Source organism: Varroa destructor, unplaced genomic scaffold, assembly GCF_002443255.2.
Source record: "Varroa destructor unplaced genomic scaffold, Vdes_3.0 BEIS01000006.1, whole genome shotgun sequence".
Classification (NCBI taxonomy): Eukaryota; Metazoa; Arthropoda; class Arachnida; order Mesostigmata; family Varroidae; genus Varroa; species Varroa destructor.
In genome coordinates, this window is record NW_019211459.1 from 29,687,494 (window position 1) to 29,707,651 (window position 20,158).

Here is a 20,158-nt window from a genome sequence, read left to right on the forward strand (position 1 = left end):
CCCATATGCAGAGCGCTCAAAAAGCTACTAGAAGTTACGTAAGTCGCTATAAAGGTGCCATGCAAGGTTTAAAAAATAAACGTCGTACGACTACCTCAGCGCCTGCAAAATTTGAAAAATGTCTCCGGAAAGGAAAAAAGTAATCTGGTTAGCTTTCCTTTAAACGTTTCCTGTAGTAGCTGTTTCGCGTATTACTTCTTTATTATCTGGCATAGCGTTGCCAAGCCTTGTTGACACCCTGTCTATTTCTAGAAAATGTAACGTGTCGTCTCACAAAGTATTTAAAACGTGTTTTGCAAGCGAGCGGCGCCAACTGAGTCATCTGCGTTAAATGGGTAATTAAATCCTCTTCTAAAGTCATGCAAAATTTTTAAAAGAACATAGAACATATGCAATTTAGTACTTTAAAATATTTTCCTGTTAGTGAGCATAGATAAAATCATGTAATTACCTGTACACCGCTTAGATGTCACATTGGCCACGTACTAACATAATTACTGATTCTCCTCGATCAAAGGCAGAGAGAAACTGTGCAGCTGTCACAAATGTGTACTGCTTTAATTTAAGCTAAGTGTCAGTCTAGCCGTATTCTAATTGCATAATAGATAGCAATTATGCTCATTGTGTACCGTTTTAGGCCCACATTTGCCGTCCAAATGAATACTGACTTGTGAAACTCTTTTAAACAAATAGTACAATTCAGCTAAAAAATCTTTCTCTAAAGAAGATCGTACGCCCGCGTGAAAGATAAAAGCAAGGCTGGTGTTACGTCGTTCTTTACTTGCGAATGTTCCGCCTAGTGGTCCAACCATCTCTATGCTGCCGTCGGCTACGGAACGTGTAAGTTAGTACATGCAACATACTCGTATGAGTCGTCTCCATCTGACGCCACCCTTGAGTGGCAGATCAACAATATGGCTCCAAGTCACGCACTGCTACGACTAGCCATCTTGTTTCATGCTTTTCGTTTCCTTGCCAGCCTAGCAAGCTGTGTATCATCTACTCTGCCTGCACACTTTTTTTATTCGAGACGATCGTCTTCATCAACTCTGTATACAAAAATGAACGTGCATGTATCGTGTATTCTTTTTTGCTTTAAATGTATGCCACTTTGTTCGACTGCCGCTTAATCGCTGCATAGATTATTCGCTTATATAAGTTTGATATTCACAATTACGGTCTTCAGTCGATTTGAGATTTTAATGTAAATAATATCGGAAACTGGCAACCCGTCGTCATCGTATTTCATTCATTTAATCGTAGCATGAACTCAGGAGATAAATTATATAGCATATATACTATATATATAAAAAATAGCGAGACTTTCATTGAAGCACTAGCTCGCATCGTAGTTTCATCGTATTTCAATGTCCTAATACAGCCACTATACAGAAGCTAGCTGGAAAGAAACATGTGCATGATAAAGTCTACTCAAAGCGCTAATCATGCGAGAGTACAATATTTTTACAAATAGTCAATGAAAGAAACGAATGTTGCAGATGAGCTAAAGCAATTGATTGAGCAGTGAGCTTACAACAATTAACTTAAAAGACAATTTTAAATGCTCGTACTCAACAAATGGGCACAAGCTGAAGATGGAGTACAGTTTTGCGCTCTAACGGAAAACCCACTCATTCGGTTTTACAGCTGGACTTCGATTATGAATGGGTTTATCGAATTCTAGGCTATTGTCTATTTAATGCCAAGATATACGGGGCCACTGAGAAGCACAGGTGAAGCAGACAGTGAGCTATTTCATAAGATCTGTGCGTCAGACCATGTACAGACAGGCTATACATGCGCCCTAACGGCAATGTTTTTCGAAACATTTAATTTATAGTATACAGACATCGATATGCATGCTAAATATCTTTTGTATTTTATAGTCGTTCCTACGGTCGAGAGCGAGCGAACAGTTTCTATTATTTCCGATTGAAACCATCTTGAACTATCATTGTAATTATTATTAGAAATAGGTTCTGCTTTCCGTTTAAGACCTATCTGTTCAGCGGTGAATACATATAATTGGCAAACAAATTATTAGGTCGTCGTAAGTTATTAAGCAAATCAAAACCTTGAATAATTTTTAACCTACATAAAGTAGAAAACGATTAGTATAATTCTCTTAATCACTGAAACTAACGCGCTAAAGGTCTTCAACAGCTCTCTGATTTGCAATGCCGTGTGTAGTTTCGCTCTCAATGGCTCGTTCAAGAGGATATGCTATGTCACTTATCGCTCTTTTTAAAACGTGCCAGCACCCGAAATCAATTTGGAATCAACTAAACGAATGACATGGAAGTCAAAACCATTGCTTGATTCCGTTTCCTTCAATCTAAGCTGTGATTGAACTGTGCAAATAGGGTCGTGCGTCGTTATTGGGTAGCCTCACTGTATGCGATCGATCGTCTTGGAAAAAGAACAAAACTCCGCTGTCCATTTACGGATTAGACTCTACTTCAGAGATGGTCAAAGCCCCTTGCTTTATGGGTTGTGGCTTTCAAGCTCTCAGGTATGGACAACATAAGCCAAAACGCTATCGAGTCTTTTTTAATCTACTAGTTAAACGGTGACATCATTGTTTATTCCCTGGCGTTTTTCATATACACCAAATAGTTTTTAGAGAGCAACATTATGAGTAAAAAATTTAACTCTCCTCCTCAAAAATGTGTCTCGTTATTCGATTTGTAATGCCTTACTAACAAGCGTGTTGGCCAACTAAAGGCACCTCGATACTGATACCGCGCATAAGCAATCTGTAATACCGACTGAAGCTGTTGCTGAAGATGATAATTATTTAGTTAGTATACGTTACGTAGTTACGACTTCGGAGAGTCAACAGTGTAATACCAGCCGCACAGAATCAATTGTCTAGCGATGAATATCGCTGTAGTTCGCCGCTCAAATCAAATAAGGCGCTTCGTTCAGAAGAAATGTTTACTTTAGTAGACTTTTAGTAGTAGTAGCGAGCATGCTTTAGGGTTAGGCCAAAATTTCGTATTAAAAATATGAAATGTTTGAGAAGCGTCGCGCCTAGTGACCTGTATATACTCAGTGGATAGCGATAAAGGTTCACACAGGAAGGTTTCAACTCGCTTCAATTACCTGAACTCACGCTATAACAACAGATTACTCTGTTCTCGCAAACCTATGCAATTTTGTACTCATATAATTTCTCGATCTGTCTGAACACTGAAAAATAGTATACAAGCCCTAGTGAATAAATTTACATTAATAGAACCTGTTATTTATTGTACCGACTTAATAGATTTGTAAATTTCTGATTTTCAAAGCTGCTTTTACCATATTGCACGATTTCTGCTATATCAAAGCCTAACTTGAGGAACGTTAATATAACCACGCATTTCGCGACCGATATCGTCGTACTATATACTGGGTACAAATCCGAAATGTTTTGAACCGTTTTTTGCATCTTGTGCAGATAATCTTTGCTTTATGCTTATTTATTTATCACTAGCCCGTCTGAAATAGTATGTTTAATGGTCAAGTCCACGCATATAGATGCTTAGGCCCACACGACCATGAACAAGCCCACAAACTATAAACTCAAACAGCTAACCAGTCAACAACGTACATGTATTTAACAAAACATTATATGATATTTTATAATACTTATTTTTAACTGTTAACTGTAAGACCACACAAACACAAGAAGTGAATCATGTGTAAAATTATCTAGCGTTAAGATAGGCTGCATGTAAGCAAAGTTTCATATAAGCAATTAGTGATACAGGATAGGATGTAATGCTGGAATCAAGGGTGGGTATAAAAGAGTAGGTAAAAGAAGGGAGTACAGATCTTTAAATGTAGTGTCTTCAATAATGTCAAATACTTTCACTAATTATAACTATAGTTAGATTGCTCTTTGCAGCAGGAAATGACAGCACATCGCGCAGACCTTTTTGTTATTATTTGGGAATACTTTGACGACATGGTGAATTGTCATGTTGACGTACTGCAATAGCTAACTGTTGTCCTAGTAAATAAGCTAATTGTTATTGGAGGATCTTAGGTTGTGTCCGGAGGTTGCTTTCTCGTGATTGACTTTTGATATCAATGAAGAACATTATTCAATTATGTACAGCAATGATAAAATATTTTTTTTTTTTTATACATTTTATATATTTTGGGCCTATTAGATCACTCAAGCATTACTGTATAACGGACCCCACAAGTTTTATTGCATGTTGATGTATGCAACAGTGACCATATCAATAATCATTTTGTCAACGATTTATTCCATGTCGTGAAAATAGCTCGCACCAAGGTTAGGATACTTTATTTTTAAAGTCAAACGCTTTTGCTGCGGTTTCAATATTATAGATCCAAACTCAGTGATGATAGTTAAATATACAAATCGCGTTTAATTATACATTTCCATAAAACGAAATTTCAAAGCATCCCGTGAAGTTTTATGAAGACGTTTCGCATTTGAAGCATTGCCGCTGTAACCTGTGGAGCGGTGTAGTTTTACTATATTAAAGATTAGGGGCTTCGTCAAAGTATATATATATCTTGAAAGAAAATTAATGTCTCTCGTGTACAAACTTTATCTAAATGAGAAGAGACATTTGGGTGGAATGCTTTGCATGTGCCGACAAATATTCGGTATTATTATTACTTGCTTTCGCGATGACTTTGATTCGATGCCAAGATCACTTACAGCTAATTTAAAAACCTTCTACAAATTCACAAATAACTGTTTAACCGCAAATAGCCATGGGTATAATGATCTTTGCACACGTAGAGTTCAAACGAGCCATGTCAGAACAGATCAGAATTTTGGGCTAGCTAAAGGTCAAAGGTTCGAAAAAGTTTAAGAGTTAAAAATGGGAACATTTTAATCAGACGAAACGTTGGGGTTTATTTTGACTGCTTAATTGAGTTTGGCTACTCTTTTCTCCTAAAATTCCTAGATTAGTACACAACGCATTTTAAGCATTGCCTATGAAGACTTGCAACAAGATAGATTGTTAGCTCAACTAAAAGAGCTTATAGCTGCAGGTAGGAGCTCTTTTAGCGTGAGGTGTTAAAAAACAGCTGGTCCTCGCTCATATGTTGAATATGAGCCCTCTCTTTTGGCCATGCAGAGTGCATGGTTTTGTTCCAGTGAAAACTACTTTTTTGTGGTACTAAGCGCTTTTTGGTAGCGAGAATGAGAAAATAATTTTACGTTAATGTATAACGCTTGAGCATTGAAAAAAAGTATAAAAACGTAGCAATAAACAAAAATCGTTGCTACTTTTTGAACAATCATGTAATTGATACAAAAACTTTATTGAAAAGTTAAAACCCTACGTCTTTCACCTTTAGGTTTAAGTGAGTTATAACTAAAGTGGTTACAAAAATGAATATATTTAATCGTTGTGGCGACCAGCAAAGGCTTTCGTGTCTTTTGGGCAATATGTTCACCAAATTATAGTTTACTTGGTGTCATGTTTGTTCCTGAGTGAATAGAAGAATTGGCCTGCTTTATGACGCCCAAGAGAGTTCGCGGCAGCTAACAGATCCCCGCTACGGAATTTCAATGCGTCTTTTGCATATTCGCTTCGAGTCCGGGTTCGTCGGCATATTTATTGAGGTCGCCCATTCTTGCTAAGGAACTTATATTATTGACTTGAGTTACCCTTGGGGTTTGTCTAACGGAATCGAGCCCTACCGCCCAGAAACACTTCGTTTACCCAAAGAATGTCTCCAAGCGGTCCACGTTTTTTTCTTAGAGAGTTTGAGTAATTCAATTTTTCTACAACCAGAATTAGTGGAGTATAATGTCTGTTCTATATAAACTGAGTTTAGGGTCAGTCCCACTCGAACTAACTTCCGTTTCTTCCCATTGAATTAGTTTAATGGTTGGACTAGTTTTACCATCCATCTCTCTCTAATTCCTTTTTCCAAGTTTACACTGATCTTCATTTAATAGTACTATAGGCTGATAAGAGGAAGTCGTTAACTTCATCGGACCAGGAAGTCAGTCTGGTTAAGTTCTCCTCTTCCCCAGGTGAGCCAGTTCCCTCTACAGGGCCTATCTCACTTGCGTGGCTACTGCACCTGACCACAAAGCATCGTGTGTCCCGTCCCTAATATGACTTAAAAGTAACCTGAGGGGTCGTTCCTTTTCCTTTAAGACCTCTTTTGAAAGTTCTTCCGCGATGCTGATTCGACAAGGTAATAAAGGATTTTAACACCTTGATTCTATTTTTTAGGGACAACCTTATTGCTGCTGTCATGCGTTGCTCTCTGACATAGGTGTGCACCGAACACATTGCCAGTATATGGTAAGCCCAATCTTGTTGTCCCGCTTTGCACAAGAAGCAGCTATCCGGGAGGCTCTATCAATTCCTCTAAGATAGCCTTGAAAATCACCGTGACACATAAGCAGTGGTGTAAAATAGTAGGTAAACTCTGTATTGGCGCATTAATTGTTTCTCAATTCTTGGGATTATGCTCCTTACTGGCGTTCCCCGAGCAAACCTTGAGATGGGGTCCTATCTTTCTTGCGACATTTCCAGGGTTTAACCTTTCGCATCCTCTTTTGGGGTTATCGCATGCGCCATTTTTTAACCGCCATATTTTAGGGAGTGATATCCACAAAGATCCATGTCGTGCGTAGCCTTGTCTTTTTCAGTAAGACATTACTAGCTGCAACAACTGTGATATTTAGGCTGTTGCAAGCGAATCCGGCGTACTCTAAAATTAATTAACATTTAGACTAGAATGATGTTTCACTTTCGGCGAGTATAGCTTAGTAGCAAATGTCCTGAATATTCATTGCAAGTACTACCGTCACCTTACGCCCGAACCTATTCGGCACTGTCATCAAATTCGATTTCTCTACAGGCAGCGCTATTTTCTCGCTTGCCCCTTTTCGGCGGCACTAGAAGTCAAACCATGTCTGGTCCATTGCGGTCATATATTCCGGACGGGCTTTTTGTTGGGCAAAGCTCAGCAAATTTCACATGGAGTGAATTACACGCATCTTCAATTGGCCCGGAGTCAATTCACGGAGGATCTGTTTTTAATCAGTTTTCGCATTTTTAATATTTTGGTTATAGATTTTTAACACATTACACATGAAATGCATGTTTAAACTGACGAAGCCTTTAGATACAAAGCTCTGCTTTCATAGAAAGCCTCCACGACCAAGTCAGTGCGTTATTTTGTATCAGGTTCCGACATCAGATCATTTCCGCGCTAGCCTTCAGCATACTAATTTCCGTTCTTGACACGTTTACACCACTCATGAACCGTAGCTTTACCGAAGGCCTTCTCCAATATCTTAGTACCTTCACCAATTTTAGATGAATTTCCGCAATGTGGCGTTTGAGCAGCAAAAACTTGACCGCTGAACATAAATTTCCGAAACTGAAAGATGATTTTGCAGGCTCATTCTTCTTGTAATAAGCTTGACCGGTTTCCATCCACAAGTTCCTGGAAAACTGGAGTGTTTAACAGGCAACGTGTAGTTTAAAGGTTATTCTATTTCGACCTCTACCTGGTTTGCTTGTAACAACCCATAGTAGTGCTTGCATCTCCTGTATATAAAATGTTAGCGAGTACAACTGCTTATTATGTTGCAGTTCACATTCGAAAACCATCGCTAGCTATTAATGTAAACGACTATTTATGAAATTCGATTTTTGTATAAGCTATCAATAAGTATGCCGAATGATAAAAGACAGACTTTTGTGTGCGTCTTTTTAAATTTTTAATTTATGGACTATTTGCTTACACCCAATAACTATAATATGCTACAATACGACATAACTTCATATTATATAAAAGACGTATTTCCGACCCAGTTTTTATGTTACGCTTGTTAGAGAGCTAGTTGTAAAATTGACTTACATCGTTCTTTAAGCTGATGCAATTTCTGGGCATCAGTGCTTTGGTTTAACAGCGTTGAATCTCATAATTCAAAACCAATATGTTCACACAGCATTATCCAGGGCCTTCTTAATCTGGCAATATGTAATAAAAATTAGATCATCTTTGCTTCAAAATTAGCATATGTAGTTTTTACGCACAGCATATGTAGGATAGAATAATTCCTAGGGCCAAAGCAAAAGCCCGCTCGAATATGATATATCCTAGTAGAGACTAATCTTTGTAATAAGTTTTAGTAGTTGGCATGTTGCAAGGTCGACATGAAGTCCTGTTGCGCCGTGTGAAGACAGCCTTTGAAATGGTCCAGGTACCAAAATATTCATAAGATGCATTTGCTCAAAAAGAGACGAAGAACAATAATAATGGCACTTCGGCAGAACATGGCTTCGTTGCATACCGCTCCTCCTGCACACATCATTAGAGACGTTTTAAAACTGGGCCTTGTACGTAAACGTGCGTACAGCCTTCCACTGTATATCTTTTAATCAGAAGAATGCTTTTGGTAGAATAGACAGTAGTTTAATACAAGAGAAGATGAAACATCTAGATATTCATGACACCATTTTAAAGTGGTTCTATCGCTCATACCTGATCAAAATTGACAACGATTTAAGCCAGTTTTGTCCAGCTGTGTTTGCTGTTCTGTAGGGCGGACATAAACAAATACCTACTAAAAAGTGCAACCCACCTCAAATAAGATGATAACTTTAGAAGTTAGCAAGAAATTATGGATCAATTTTCCCATGAAACCCTGCAGTTTACCGTGGGCAATACCGCACGTTGGTGCCATAGTAACGGGATGCTTCTTCTAACTCAAGAGTGTATAGTTTCAAAAATAGAGCTGATATAATCACTTATAATTATGAAATTAATTATGGTACGCTTTCTTCTACAGTTGTAATGAAAAACCTAAATATACAAATAGCCGCTCAACGTGATAAAGCAACTAGTAAGATCCTAGTTGAGGATATCTCCAGACAATTTATTATAAGAAATAAAGATTTTTTTTAATCAAATGTTCTGTCATGTATATTGTATTGCTTTCCGTAGGGCGTTCTGCTTGAAAAAGCATACTAGCCTTCTTGAAAGTGTTCAAACCTTTCATCAATTGTTTCAGATTTTGCAATAGTGGACTGTACCTGTATTTGGGTAAACCTAAAAAAAGCAAATCTTAACAACCATCTTTTTAATAGTATATTAAATAATCAGTGAAGTCTGAAGTGCAAGGCAACAACTCGAACTGGACTTATAAACCATGCTTACAAGATGTTTAAATGGATGCACGAGAGCAGTGATCCTGTCAACCCTATGCATAGTGCTTCTACTATCTTTATATATATATATATATATATACTTTCTTCTACTATTGCGAATCTTCTTTGATGTGATAAAGCGGTATTTGAATCGCACATCTGTACCGTTCTTCAAAGCCAACATGGTCGAACTAAAACTTAAATGACTCTGAATATAGATAATAAAAAGCATGAATAGTTATCCATACTAAATTCTGATTTCTAATCATGACTAGCTGCAATGTAGTGCATATAGCAATATAATTCTTTTATACTAACAATGCCGATTAAATATTTTCAAAAGCGACCACATATAGTTTGTAGTATAACCACTGGAAGATTACGATGCCTTAATTCAATTTGACACATCAATGTATGCCTTTTAAACTGTACAATACTCTGTTTTTTAATATAAAGTTTTTTTTAATTGCTCTGTAAAATTAGCGGCAACGACATACGGTTTCATATAAAATACGAAAAAAATACCCGCCTGAAACACTTCAGATTAACCAGAAAAACTATTTTTTTTTTTACTAGTAACAGTAATTACATTGCATTTCTGATCCGCATGCATCTCAAAACTTCTTAACATTTGATAATATTGAAATTTAAAAGTACCTGTGAAATACTACCTCTTAGCCAAAATGTGCGCTCTCGTGTATTAAAAATAGACACAGTTATGAATTGATTCCAATTCAAAAAGCATAAACGCAAGATTGTGGCTTACCATCGTTGACAATTTAAAGAGGAAAGAAGCACAGATGGGCCTAGTATATTATACTGCTAAGTACAATTTTGAAGATTCTAGCATGCTTGCTGACTAGGTGCTATCCCTCCGGACAAATTTATTCGACAAAAACGGTCCCAAATGCAGCCATTCATAAGTCCTGCTCATGGTGCATATGGTCGTAGCGGGCTTTAGAGCTGAGTAAATGTGATCAAATAAAGCCCTCCGTATTTTCTACTAGTGATAAATAGTAATTTTTCTTTAAAATTTTTAGTATTGCTTTTTCCCAAGAAAACTTTTCTTGTAACTGAAGTTCTCAATGTGATCAAACAAATTGAAGATAATTTATAGAAAATTGAGAACTAATTAGCTTTTCAGCTGTTTGCATCGCCAAACGAGGTAGCATACTCTTCTAACCGTACGGGATGAAAAGTGTGCGAGCAGATACAAATAGTAAGACGGTAAATTTTTGATGTTGCATAATCAGAGAAATATGCTATTTTATTTTGACAGTGAGCATCATTGAAAGGCCATTTGATCTGTATTTGGAGCCATTTTGGTACAATGTTTAGTTAAAATCCGTTATAATCTAGTTATCCTATTGGCTCGGCTCTACCAAATCGTAGAATGTAGTGCTAATGAACTTTTCGAAAAAAATATCTAATGTTCTATTAACAGTAGAAAACCGGCACTGATTCAAATGACCGTAAGGCATATGGGAACCTTTATAGTTTGCCTAATGCAATATGTCTTGTTATATGCAATATATATATGACGTAAATATGAGCATTAGATTCCTGATCCGTTTTTTCTGTCACGGTAAATGGTTGGCACACAAATCGCGGATAAATAGAGATACATACGATCAAGGAAACTATGCTTAACTTGTTAAAGTAAGGGACAGACATGCCAACGATTAAACAACGTTCAGCAATGCTCGCACAGGTAAACGCAAAATCTTTTCGTGATAGAGATAGTAATCTAACTGTAATCAAAATCGAAATACTGGGAGAAAATTACTACGAGAAAGGCTCCAGAGAGTCATAAAATAACACAGGTGGATAGTGTTAGAATACTCTAACAACGCGATAGGATTGTTTGACCGCATAGCGAGTGGGCTTAAGCTAAACGATAAGTTCATGAGAGAGGCGGAATTAGTAGCAGATAATTTATCGAAGATTTCGAATTGCTCAGCTGTATTAGAGTCACTATACGGCTGTGGATTGCACTCGTATGAAAAATTAGTATGTAACCTCAATGATAAAGGTCCAGTAATTCTCAAGGCGGTGAGCTGTCGAGTAATAAAATGAACGATACATAAGGCGATGGTCTAAATGCTGAATAAGAAAAGCTTACAGTTTGATACAAAAGGACGATCTATGAGAAATGGACTATCTATTAGTGCTTCAGGACATTTCTTCTCCTTTACTGTAAATAAAAACAAGCATGTCAACATCGTCTATAACAACTTTAAAGGTATTTTTGAAACTACCCACGCGACGACTCTGTTTCGCCTATCTCCCAAAGAATGTTACTCAAAAAACAATAAACTTCTTCGATTTCTGACTTTTTTTTTCAAAGGTGATCCAAAACAAAATTTGCAGCTGCAGGATGTTTTTACGTATGCGCTTTACTGACCCGATAAACTGCACGGCAAAGTTGCGGGTACATCTTTCACATCACTGTCCACGTAGATAATCGAAAGCTCGTGAAAAAATCACAAACGGAAAAATCGTTGTAAGACACAGCAAGATACTCTCATTAACCTCGCTATGTAGTTGGAAAAGGTGGGACTACCGTTTTGGACCTATAAATTCGATATGTACCGCGCTTAAGATGCAGACGTTAGCACAACATAATTGATAGGAACGATGCGTTAATTATGTGGACGCTCATATAAATGACCCACCTGTAGCATGTATATATGGTTGTAATTTTATATTGCAAAAAAAGAAGATGTACCGAAGTTGAGAACTTGGTATCCGAACGACACGTAGCATTTAAATCTTTGAGTAAATAAACCGATACTTTTGTTTATAATTAAAGGTTAGCTAATATTTTTCATGAAACCTCTTCTTCACTGCTTGAGCCTTTATCGTCTTGACCGTCGTGCTGTCAATTCAATTATTCTATCTGCACGACTCTGCTATAAAATCCTCTCATGTCTTCATTGTCAACTGCGATGCTGCCGCTGAACGGTGATTAAAGCTCGGTTAATCCCTGGTTATCAACCCGTTGGTTTGCATTCACCTGTCTGATATTGGCTTTGAAGAAAATTAAATCTGTTTGTCTAGACCCAGTTATTCTTGATTTTGTCGTAGTGAAGATATTTACGCCGAGCGATTTCTATAAAAAAGCGTCGTCTTATTTTCTTACTCATATAGAAGAATATATCCTCAAAACACACACCAGCGTCTGCGTATATACGAAACTATTTTTCCCTTTGTTCATAGCTGGAAATTCATTATTTATTAATTAATGTAAATCTAAGTTGTGTTTCTGAATTTACTCTGCTTTTTTATTCGAAAATTTATATTATCGATAATGCTTCCTATAATCATAGGTAATCTATTCCTAAATACATGAGTGCCCATCTTTGTGGGATTGTATTAGATAATAAACTTCGTGGTGATGCTCACGTTGCCTAACTTAGGCTACCGCGTAGTACTGAGCTTCTGAACCACGCCATACTTTTTTCAATTTAGATCTAAAACAATTAGCTTTAAAAATTTGCAAATACAAGTCCCAATGGATTCACAGTATCCTAGTGCCTCACATATGGGGGTGATAGAACAGGCGCACTGCAAACCGTATTATAATATGGCGACAATTTTCGTTCATCTGCTTCGACTTGCTGTCGGTCTTAGCTATAGGCGAGGAGAATAAAGGGTCTACTTTACCCAATTTTGACTTTTTTGCCCATATAAACGTTCTGGATATCATCAATGAAGGTCGGAATGTCGGGTATACTAGGCCGTTGCGAGTTATAACGTGAAGATGTATCAAGAATGATTTACTCTGTTCAAACTTAACGGGTAATGGACGGTTAGTATTTCACAACGAATGGGAACCTCATATACGGCAATGGTACAATATAAACAACTAGTCTGCTGTCTCGATTGATAGTTTTTGTAAATGTCTCGTTGTAGAAGTTGTGACACTGCTTCCTAACTTTTTCCTCTATTTTATAAGAAAAATATTCCTTTATTCAAGTCAAGCGTAAACGAGTAAATAGTCTGCAAAGTCATTCCGTTCAAACAAAATGTATTATCACCTCTTCTCAATTTTATGGCGTTTGGACTGGTTTTGTTGATTTAAATACCAAGTTCGATAATCTGCACTAGAAAGTAGGTTTACCTTATACATGAATTGATAGAAATCATTAATGAAAAGCGTAGAAAATAAGGGAATTCAACTATCATCTCTACTATTGTTCGTTTAACCTTTTTTTTTTTCTGTGACACCATCATCAGAAATAATAAAGTTACCATCAAAGATGTCCTTTGGCAGACTTAGCAGCTTCCAGCTTTTCCAGTACGACTCTGCGGTAAAACGAGCGGGAAAGCTGGTTAAATTTTGTCTCTACTTTGTATATAGAAATCTTATATGCACTCATTGTTGATTTATCATCATCATGAAACATAAGCTTTTCGTTCAGCGCTTTGACAAAAGTTTATACGCATAGCCTGTTTCGCGATTCCTTTCGAAAACTTCAAGTCTGTGAAGTCCTTTTTTTTTAGAGAAAATCACTATGTCATAATCGGTCCGTGCTACCTCAAAAAACTGCCGCTCGTTGTGCAAGATTTTAACCAGATATTTTAACAGAATATTACAGCGTTGAATGTTTTGTGTAGTCCGCAAGCTTTATGATTAGAAAACTTAGGAATACCATCTAAAAGTATGGATATCTGAAAAACTCGTTTCAGTGTTATCATTCACATGATGTCGACTTTGTGATGACCGAGGTGAATCGTGGTATATGTGGACATTCGGTATAGTGCCTGTCTCGGACCTATGAGAGACTGGGTAACTTACTCTGGTGCGTCAAAGCCATACGTAAAGGACTAGCGAGGCATTCCCTAAAAGCTTCGTCTTACGCTTTTCTTTCGAGATTCATCTTTCCACATTTGAAGCCGGTTTCATAGAATCTTTTGATTTTAGTAATTAATGGCCCAAAGTTGGGTAGAATTTTACTTCTAGTGACAAACACTGCATTTAAACATTCCGCATTATGTCATGGTTTAGCAAGTGGGGATCACTTTATGGCTGTGCAGGCTGTGTCAACGTTGACATGAGAAAAGTATTGTGACTACACGGCTGCATTTTCCACGTATAAAAACACGACATTAGCAGTTTGTTGTGGCTTATTGATATCTAGTACCTGAAATGATTTTGATCATTTTCGTGGCGGTGGCCGTTCTTGATTCCTGGTTATCACGTCCTTCCACAATGGCACAGATACTTCTGTTTTGCGTGGCACAAACGGGTACCACTTCAGTTACGTGCCCGTATTAAGTAGGCTATCCGGGCTGCTGCGCCACATCTGCTTTATGGCAACATTTATGGTAAATAAGTCTATCGCTGATATTTTCATGGATCCTATGAATATTGGAATACCAAATTTTGTTATGATTCATAGACCCAAGTCCTCTATAATCTCCTGAAATGCTGTTGCCGATGTTTATTCCAGCCTATTCTCAAACTAAAATCACTAATGACAATTGTAGCTTTTCACCGTCTCCGAGTCGACAGCATTGGACAAATATTTCTGCCAGTTTGCTGCTACCCTCCGGCGTAGATGGATGAACATACATTGTATCAACATTGATTCTCCTTTGATGACTGCTATGTTCTGTGAAAACCGGTTGTACCGTACTTAGGTGCTGACTGTAGAATATTGCACTAACTTTGCTTGCGTGATCAGTATTGCTGATGCGAATACCGAGACAGAGGGTACGTGGTAATTGACCTTACGATTCGGTCAATATAAGGATATCGATCGTCTACAGAGCGGAGTTGGGCAGCAGAGGTAATCAGAAAGTGATGTTTTCGCATTTTCATTGGGTTTGAGTTTTAGTGTCTTATGTGTTTCCAGTGTGTTCTCCGCTCTGCTTGTGTAGATTTATCCAGACACTTGAGAATGGCTGAATGGAGATCGCCTAGAGTGGTGTTGGACGGTAGAGAAGAATTCAGGGCGCTATACCTCCGGTCATTTATGCTGTTGTAAGCTCCTCGGCAATCCTATATACGTTTGTGGCCAACGGGCTTCTGGTTGATCTGTCAAGTGCATGGGCAGTTATGGAGGACGTTACGGGCGTCCTCTGTGATCGCCTCGAACATATGGTCTTCCATGGTCTATGTTTTCACGTCTCTGTCTGCGTGCTTGCGATGTCCCGCCTCGCTTTGTTCAGAGATACACGGATCTTACTGCCTCAGAAAACTTCATGGACAAGTCTCCACTGCCTTTATCCAGTGGAATACAAATAGCAGCCTCTACTAAGGCGTTGTGTGCATGCACTGTCTTGTTCATGTCCACATTCGATTCTTGGCAACGGCCAAGCAGTGCCTCATTCGCATCTTTGCACTCTTTCGAATTGCAACACTGTAATTATTGATATTGAATAGTCTAGCCTTTGGTGTCTCTTATAGGTCAATCGCGAATTCTGCTGCACTGGCTAGAAACTAATCCTTTCTAAATTCCATACATGTATTATTTAGATATGTAGGATTACATGGACAGGCTGCTCGCGTAGGAACTTTTCTGCCTCTTCAAGAATCTGCCGGGTTTCAGCCTTCTACGATAGACGAAATGGCGCTTAGCTTTTTTACAGTAAGTCGGCAAGTGCACGTTTCTCAGCAGTCAAAGTGCTCTATCAACCGCAATGAGCACTATCTTCTTTGGAATAAAGCTTTGGATGTTCCTTGACATCAATCCGTTCACTTGCTGATTTGCGTCGGAATTAGCGGTAATCCATTTATGGAGGGTTGTCGTACAAACACTGTTCTTTGTTCTATTGAGATACCTCTCCAACCACCTTAAACGACTTAGAATAGTAGGTTACATAGCTCATAATGAGTTCTTGCTCCTCCAGCACTGCCATCAACCGGTCGTTTGTCATCGTGACAGCTGCTACTAAACACAGGCTCCACGGCCACCTCAGCCCCGCTTCTACATACGGCTTACTTTCGCTACTCGTCTTACACGCGCTTTGAAATTGTCTTTTACAAAGGCAACATTTCGAACTTAAGCCTCCCTACGGTGCTTGACAATGCGCACAGACTTCGAGACTCTTGATCTCCGTACCGTTGAACTGCTTCGCGTTCGCAAACACTTATAAGTAGTCAGAATCTGCGCCACGGTTTCCTTGATTCGAAGGTGCTTTTAGGATTGGAATTAGTGGATTCCGAGGGTTGGTGGCAAAGTGACTTTGTGTGGCACTCTCAGATATTCCCGCCGACCTGTGATCATTCCTTGGTATTCAGGGTGCCGGCGCACCGCTTGAACGGGACACTTTTTTGTAAATGTCAGGCCTTCCTGAAACGGTGACCATGAGGAAAACTCGCGCTTGACTCTGTAAATTCACCATCATTGTGGCTTAGGTAGGCTAGGCAGATTATTTCGGTAAAGTTGCAACATTACACTACCATTAATACTTAGTAATAATTTTTGTAAACACCAGGATTTGAACGTTGGTATTTGAAAAATGTTACTAGATATTAGCAGCCAGGAAAATGAGAAATTAAGGAAAATAAGGCATTACTCTTAAAGTTAATAGCTGCTTATACGGTTGCCAGGTCATTTCATATGTCTGTTGAAAAACTCATCCCGGTTAGATTCCTAATGAGGGCAAGCCCTGTCTCCTTCACTAAAAAATAGGCGACTTCGAGGACTTGTTTAAAAATAACTAATAATGCTAAGTAAAATTAAAGACCCTTATAATATTGGTATAGAGGTATAATATTGTAGAGTCTATGAACAATACCCGACTACTCCTATCGGTTCCGTGGAGTGGGAATCATTGTAATGTAATGTCAAAACATCGTAACATAAATGAAAGCGCTTTTTGAATATTCCTTTTTTTTTAGCTCTCTATTGTTCTAATAGTTTCTCACATCTCTATAAGCCCGTTGTATTTTTATTGTGCACCGAGCGGAACTTAGGTTTTAAAAGTTGGTGTTCACGCAGCTGCCAAAACAGCCTGGGAAATTTGTTCTGTGGACGGCGTGGACTCTATACCTGAGAGGATTGCTCGCAAGTGCTTTCGCAAAGTTTAGTAGCAATATCTTTTATATCTCCGAAAAGGGACTGACAATAAGTGGGGATGTGGTGTGTAACAATACCGCAAGAAATTATTTTTTTTCCAATATGTAATGCACTGTGAATAAAATTCGCATGAGCTAGTAATAGTTTTTTTGCATCCATCTAACCTATCTCTATGCATAAGCATTGTTCGTAAGTCGAATTCGAACTACTACTTCGAACTCGATGAAACTCATGCTTCACAAATTACTCGATCTGATATTAAAAAAAAATGGTTTTCGAAATACGCGTTTTACACGTACTTATTAGCCCTCTAAAAATCAGACAGTAGGCACACTTTGTTTTTTTTCGAGCACACGAGTCTTTCAAGACAAGTGTCTGAACAAGCTTGAGTTTAACACGATATTTAAAATAGGCCCCCCCCCCGGACTGGAGAGAAATATAATAACTTTGATAAAATTATTATTTGGTACGAATTGAAAATAAGCATCGCGACTTTCTGTGATAAAAGATCTAAAGATACCGTTAATTAAGATTTCCGTGGATCTGACTAGTTACGTCATGTGTTTAAATCGGATTGAGTATCCGTTTATACACTCGGGGTTCTCGTGACAGCGGCAGAAAAAAACATAGTCTCATCAAACTACACTAGGAGCTTGTGTGTCCTATACGTTGAATGAAGAGCATAGGCTTTTACCTATCTCTCAGTGTCTCGCTTGTCACCGGAAAACACGACAGCTATAGTGACAAGTTCTTACATAAAATTGTTACTTAATTGGGTGGCAAAAGGGGATATCTCAACGTCGACATGAAGCAGACAAAAGGATGGGTAGTTGAGGGGTACGCTTAAACCTAAAATTAAGCCAGAGCTTCGTCCCAAAAAGACCATGATTCACATTTGTTGGGACTGGAGGGGTCTTATACACTGGGAAATATTTGAGAAAAACAAGATGGTCAAGAAGGATCTGTGTATGGCCCAGTGGCGTCGACTGAACTTGGTTTTTCAACAGAAAAGACCGGACAGAGAAGGCAAAGTTATCCTTATCTACGACAATACCAGACCGTACATGGCAATAAACGTTAAAAACGCTCTGCAAGAGCTGCAGTGGAAGATTATTTTTCACCCATCATATTTTCCAGATCACACGACGATGGGTTATCACATTTTCCGATTACTGGCAAATTAAATTTATAACCGCACATTTGACACTAAAGAGGCTGTGCAAATTATTCGATACCAGAACTAAATATTTCTGGCGAAAGGAAATAAATAAATTGGTTGAGTGATGCGAGAACATCGTGAAGACTGACGGCAAACACATAATAAGTTAATTTGTTACTATAATCGAATAGAAAACTGTGTTTTTTTTAAAGTGAAAAACCGCGTTCAGTTATGTTACTGCTTAATAGGTTGAAATAGTGCTCTTTTCTAACATAATAAAGGTGCAGTGCATTATTTAGATAATAAAACGGAAATGGAACATGTTAACCCTTGAAGAAATGCATTTGTAAGTAAATATCATTTTTGACCTCATATACAAATTAAATTCGTATGAACATTGACGCTCTTAATGAGTGAAAATTTGTTTATTTAAACAGTTTATTTAAATGTCGTAGTATCTACGTTTAGTAGTATACGACCTACCTGATTGTACTAATAAGTTAATATTTTGTTTTTTCAACATCATATATTAGTATTTATGATGAGACAGTGAAATTATTGAAATAGATACTAATAAGAAAGCGTAAGTAATGAAGCATTAGAAGAAAGCGTCTAATTCAACTTGTCACAACTTTTTGACAGACTAATGCCAACGAAAGGTACCAAGAATTAGCATTCGACTACAGCATGGAGCTAAATAATACGCAAAGATAGCTTGATATAATCCAATAAGGAAAATCTTAAGGTTTTCTGTAACAGTGGCCTCTAGCTATGTATTCGCATAGTGCAGTACGATACGAGTTTTACGTCGCCAAAAAGGTATATTCTTGATCCTATTTAAAAAAAAACGCCGTTATTATTCTTTGTTTGTAACCCATTGTCGAGAGCAAAACTGAGTGAATATTAGAAACAAGCCACATATAACACTTTGCATACACTTACGTTTTATTTGGTAGACATATTGATTAAAGAGTTACAGGTGTAGAAATCCAGATCGAGTGCGCAAGACTGAATCTTCGAAGCTTCTTTCCTGACCCGATGAGTCTTTTCCGGTCTCACTGAACCGTGATTCCGAGACAAGTGCTCACATCACTCTTCTTTTTGCATTGGGGCATACCTATACGTTGAAATGAAAGAAAAACGAGAGAACTCGTTTGTATTGATCTTTGCGTTAAAAGATCGCCCCACGGCTTCACGCCACGTCATCCACCCCCGGATCAATGATGGGCGGAGCGGGAACGAAGGCCAGAGGAGAGACAAAAAACGATTGTGGAGTAGCGGTCTAGTGCAACTGAATCAATTGCAAGCGGTATGGCTTTTTGGGTTCCCTACTCAAATTGGAGCGTATGTAAGCGTCGACCCTCTTACATATACGTCAATAGACCCATGCGCATGTGAAGGGTTCACTTCTACCCTGTTCAACAATCCTATTCTTGTGTCAAATTGCCACTATCTATTTTAAATCTGAGGATAGTGTCAGGTATAGGCTGGTGTCAAACGATAACGTCAGCTTTTCTACAATTTTAAAATCAAGATACTTTGGCACCAGCAATTCTATCGAGTCACATATCTCTATAATGATTGGTCACGTAAACCTCACTAAGAACAAAACGTTTTTTCATGTTGGGGTTTATTCGACCGTGGTCGAAAATGTTCGATGTATTGTTTTTGAGACCTCGAGAAGTGTAAGCTGCGTGTTGGGGCCCAAGAGTCCGCGTAATAATTTCTTTACATATACTTTACCAAAAATGTCTCGATAGCTAAGAATTCGGGCTAAATTCACACACCTGTTAACGTGCCGTTTTCCAGAA

The 20,158-nt window shown here is 38.1% G+C and overlaps 1 protein-coding gene and 1 long non-coding RNA gene across 2 annotated transcripts in view; one reads left to right on the forward strand and one right to left on the reverse strand.

Moving 5' to 3' along the window:
• The first annotated feature begins 392 nt into the window (after positions 1-392).
• On the forward strand, positions 393-11,969 carry LOC147755096 (uncharacterized). The gene is made up of 2 exons (XR_015329965.1): positions 393-840; positions 11,506-11,969. It is a non-coding gene; the product is annotated as an uncharacterized LOC147755096 (long non-coding RNA).
• A 7,265-nt stretch (positions 11,970-19,234) lies between these two features.
• Positions 19,235-20,158, reverse strand: part of LOC147755097 (uncharacterized) — a 121,109-nt gene continuing 120,185 nt past the window's right edge. Inside the window, exon 5 of the mRNA XM_086992533.1 lies at positions 19,235-19,464. Coding sequence (XP_086848659.1) covers positions 19,432-19,464 — 33 coding nt within the window. The 3' untranslated portion in view covers positions 19,235-19,431. The remainder of the gene's footprint in view (positions 19,465-20,158) is intronic.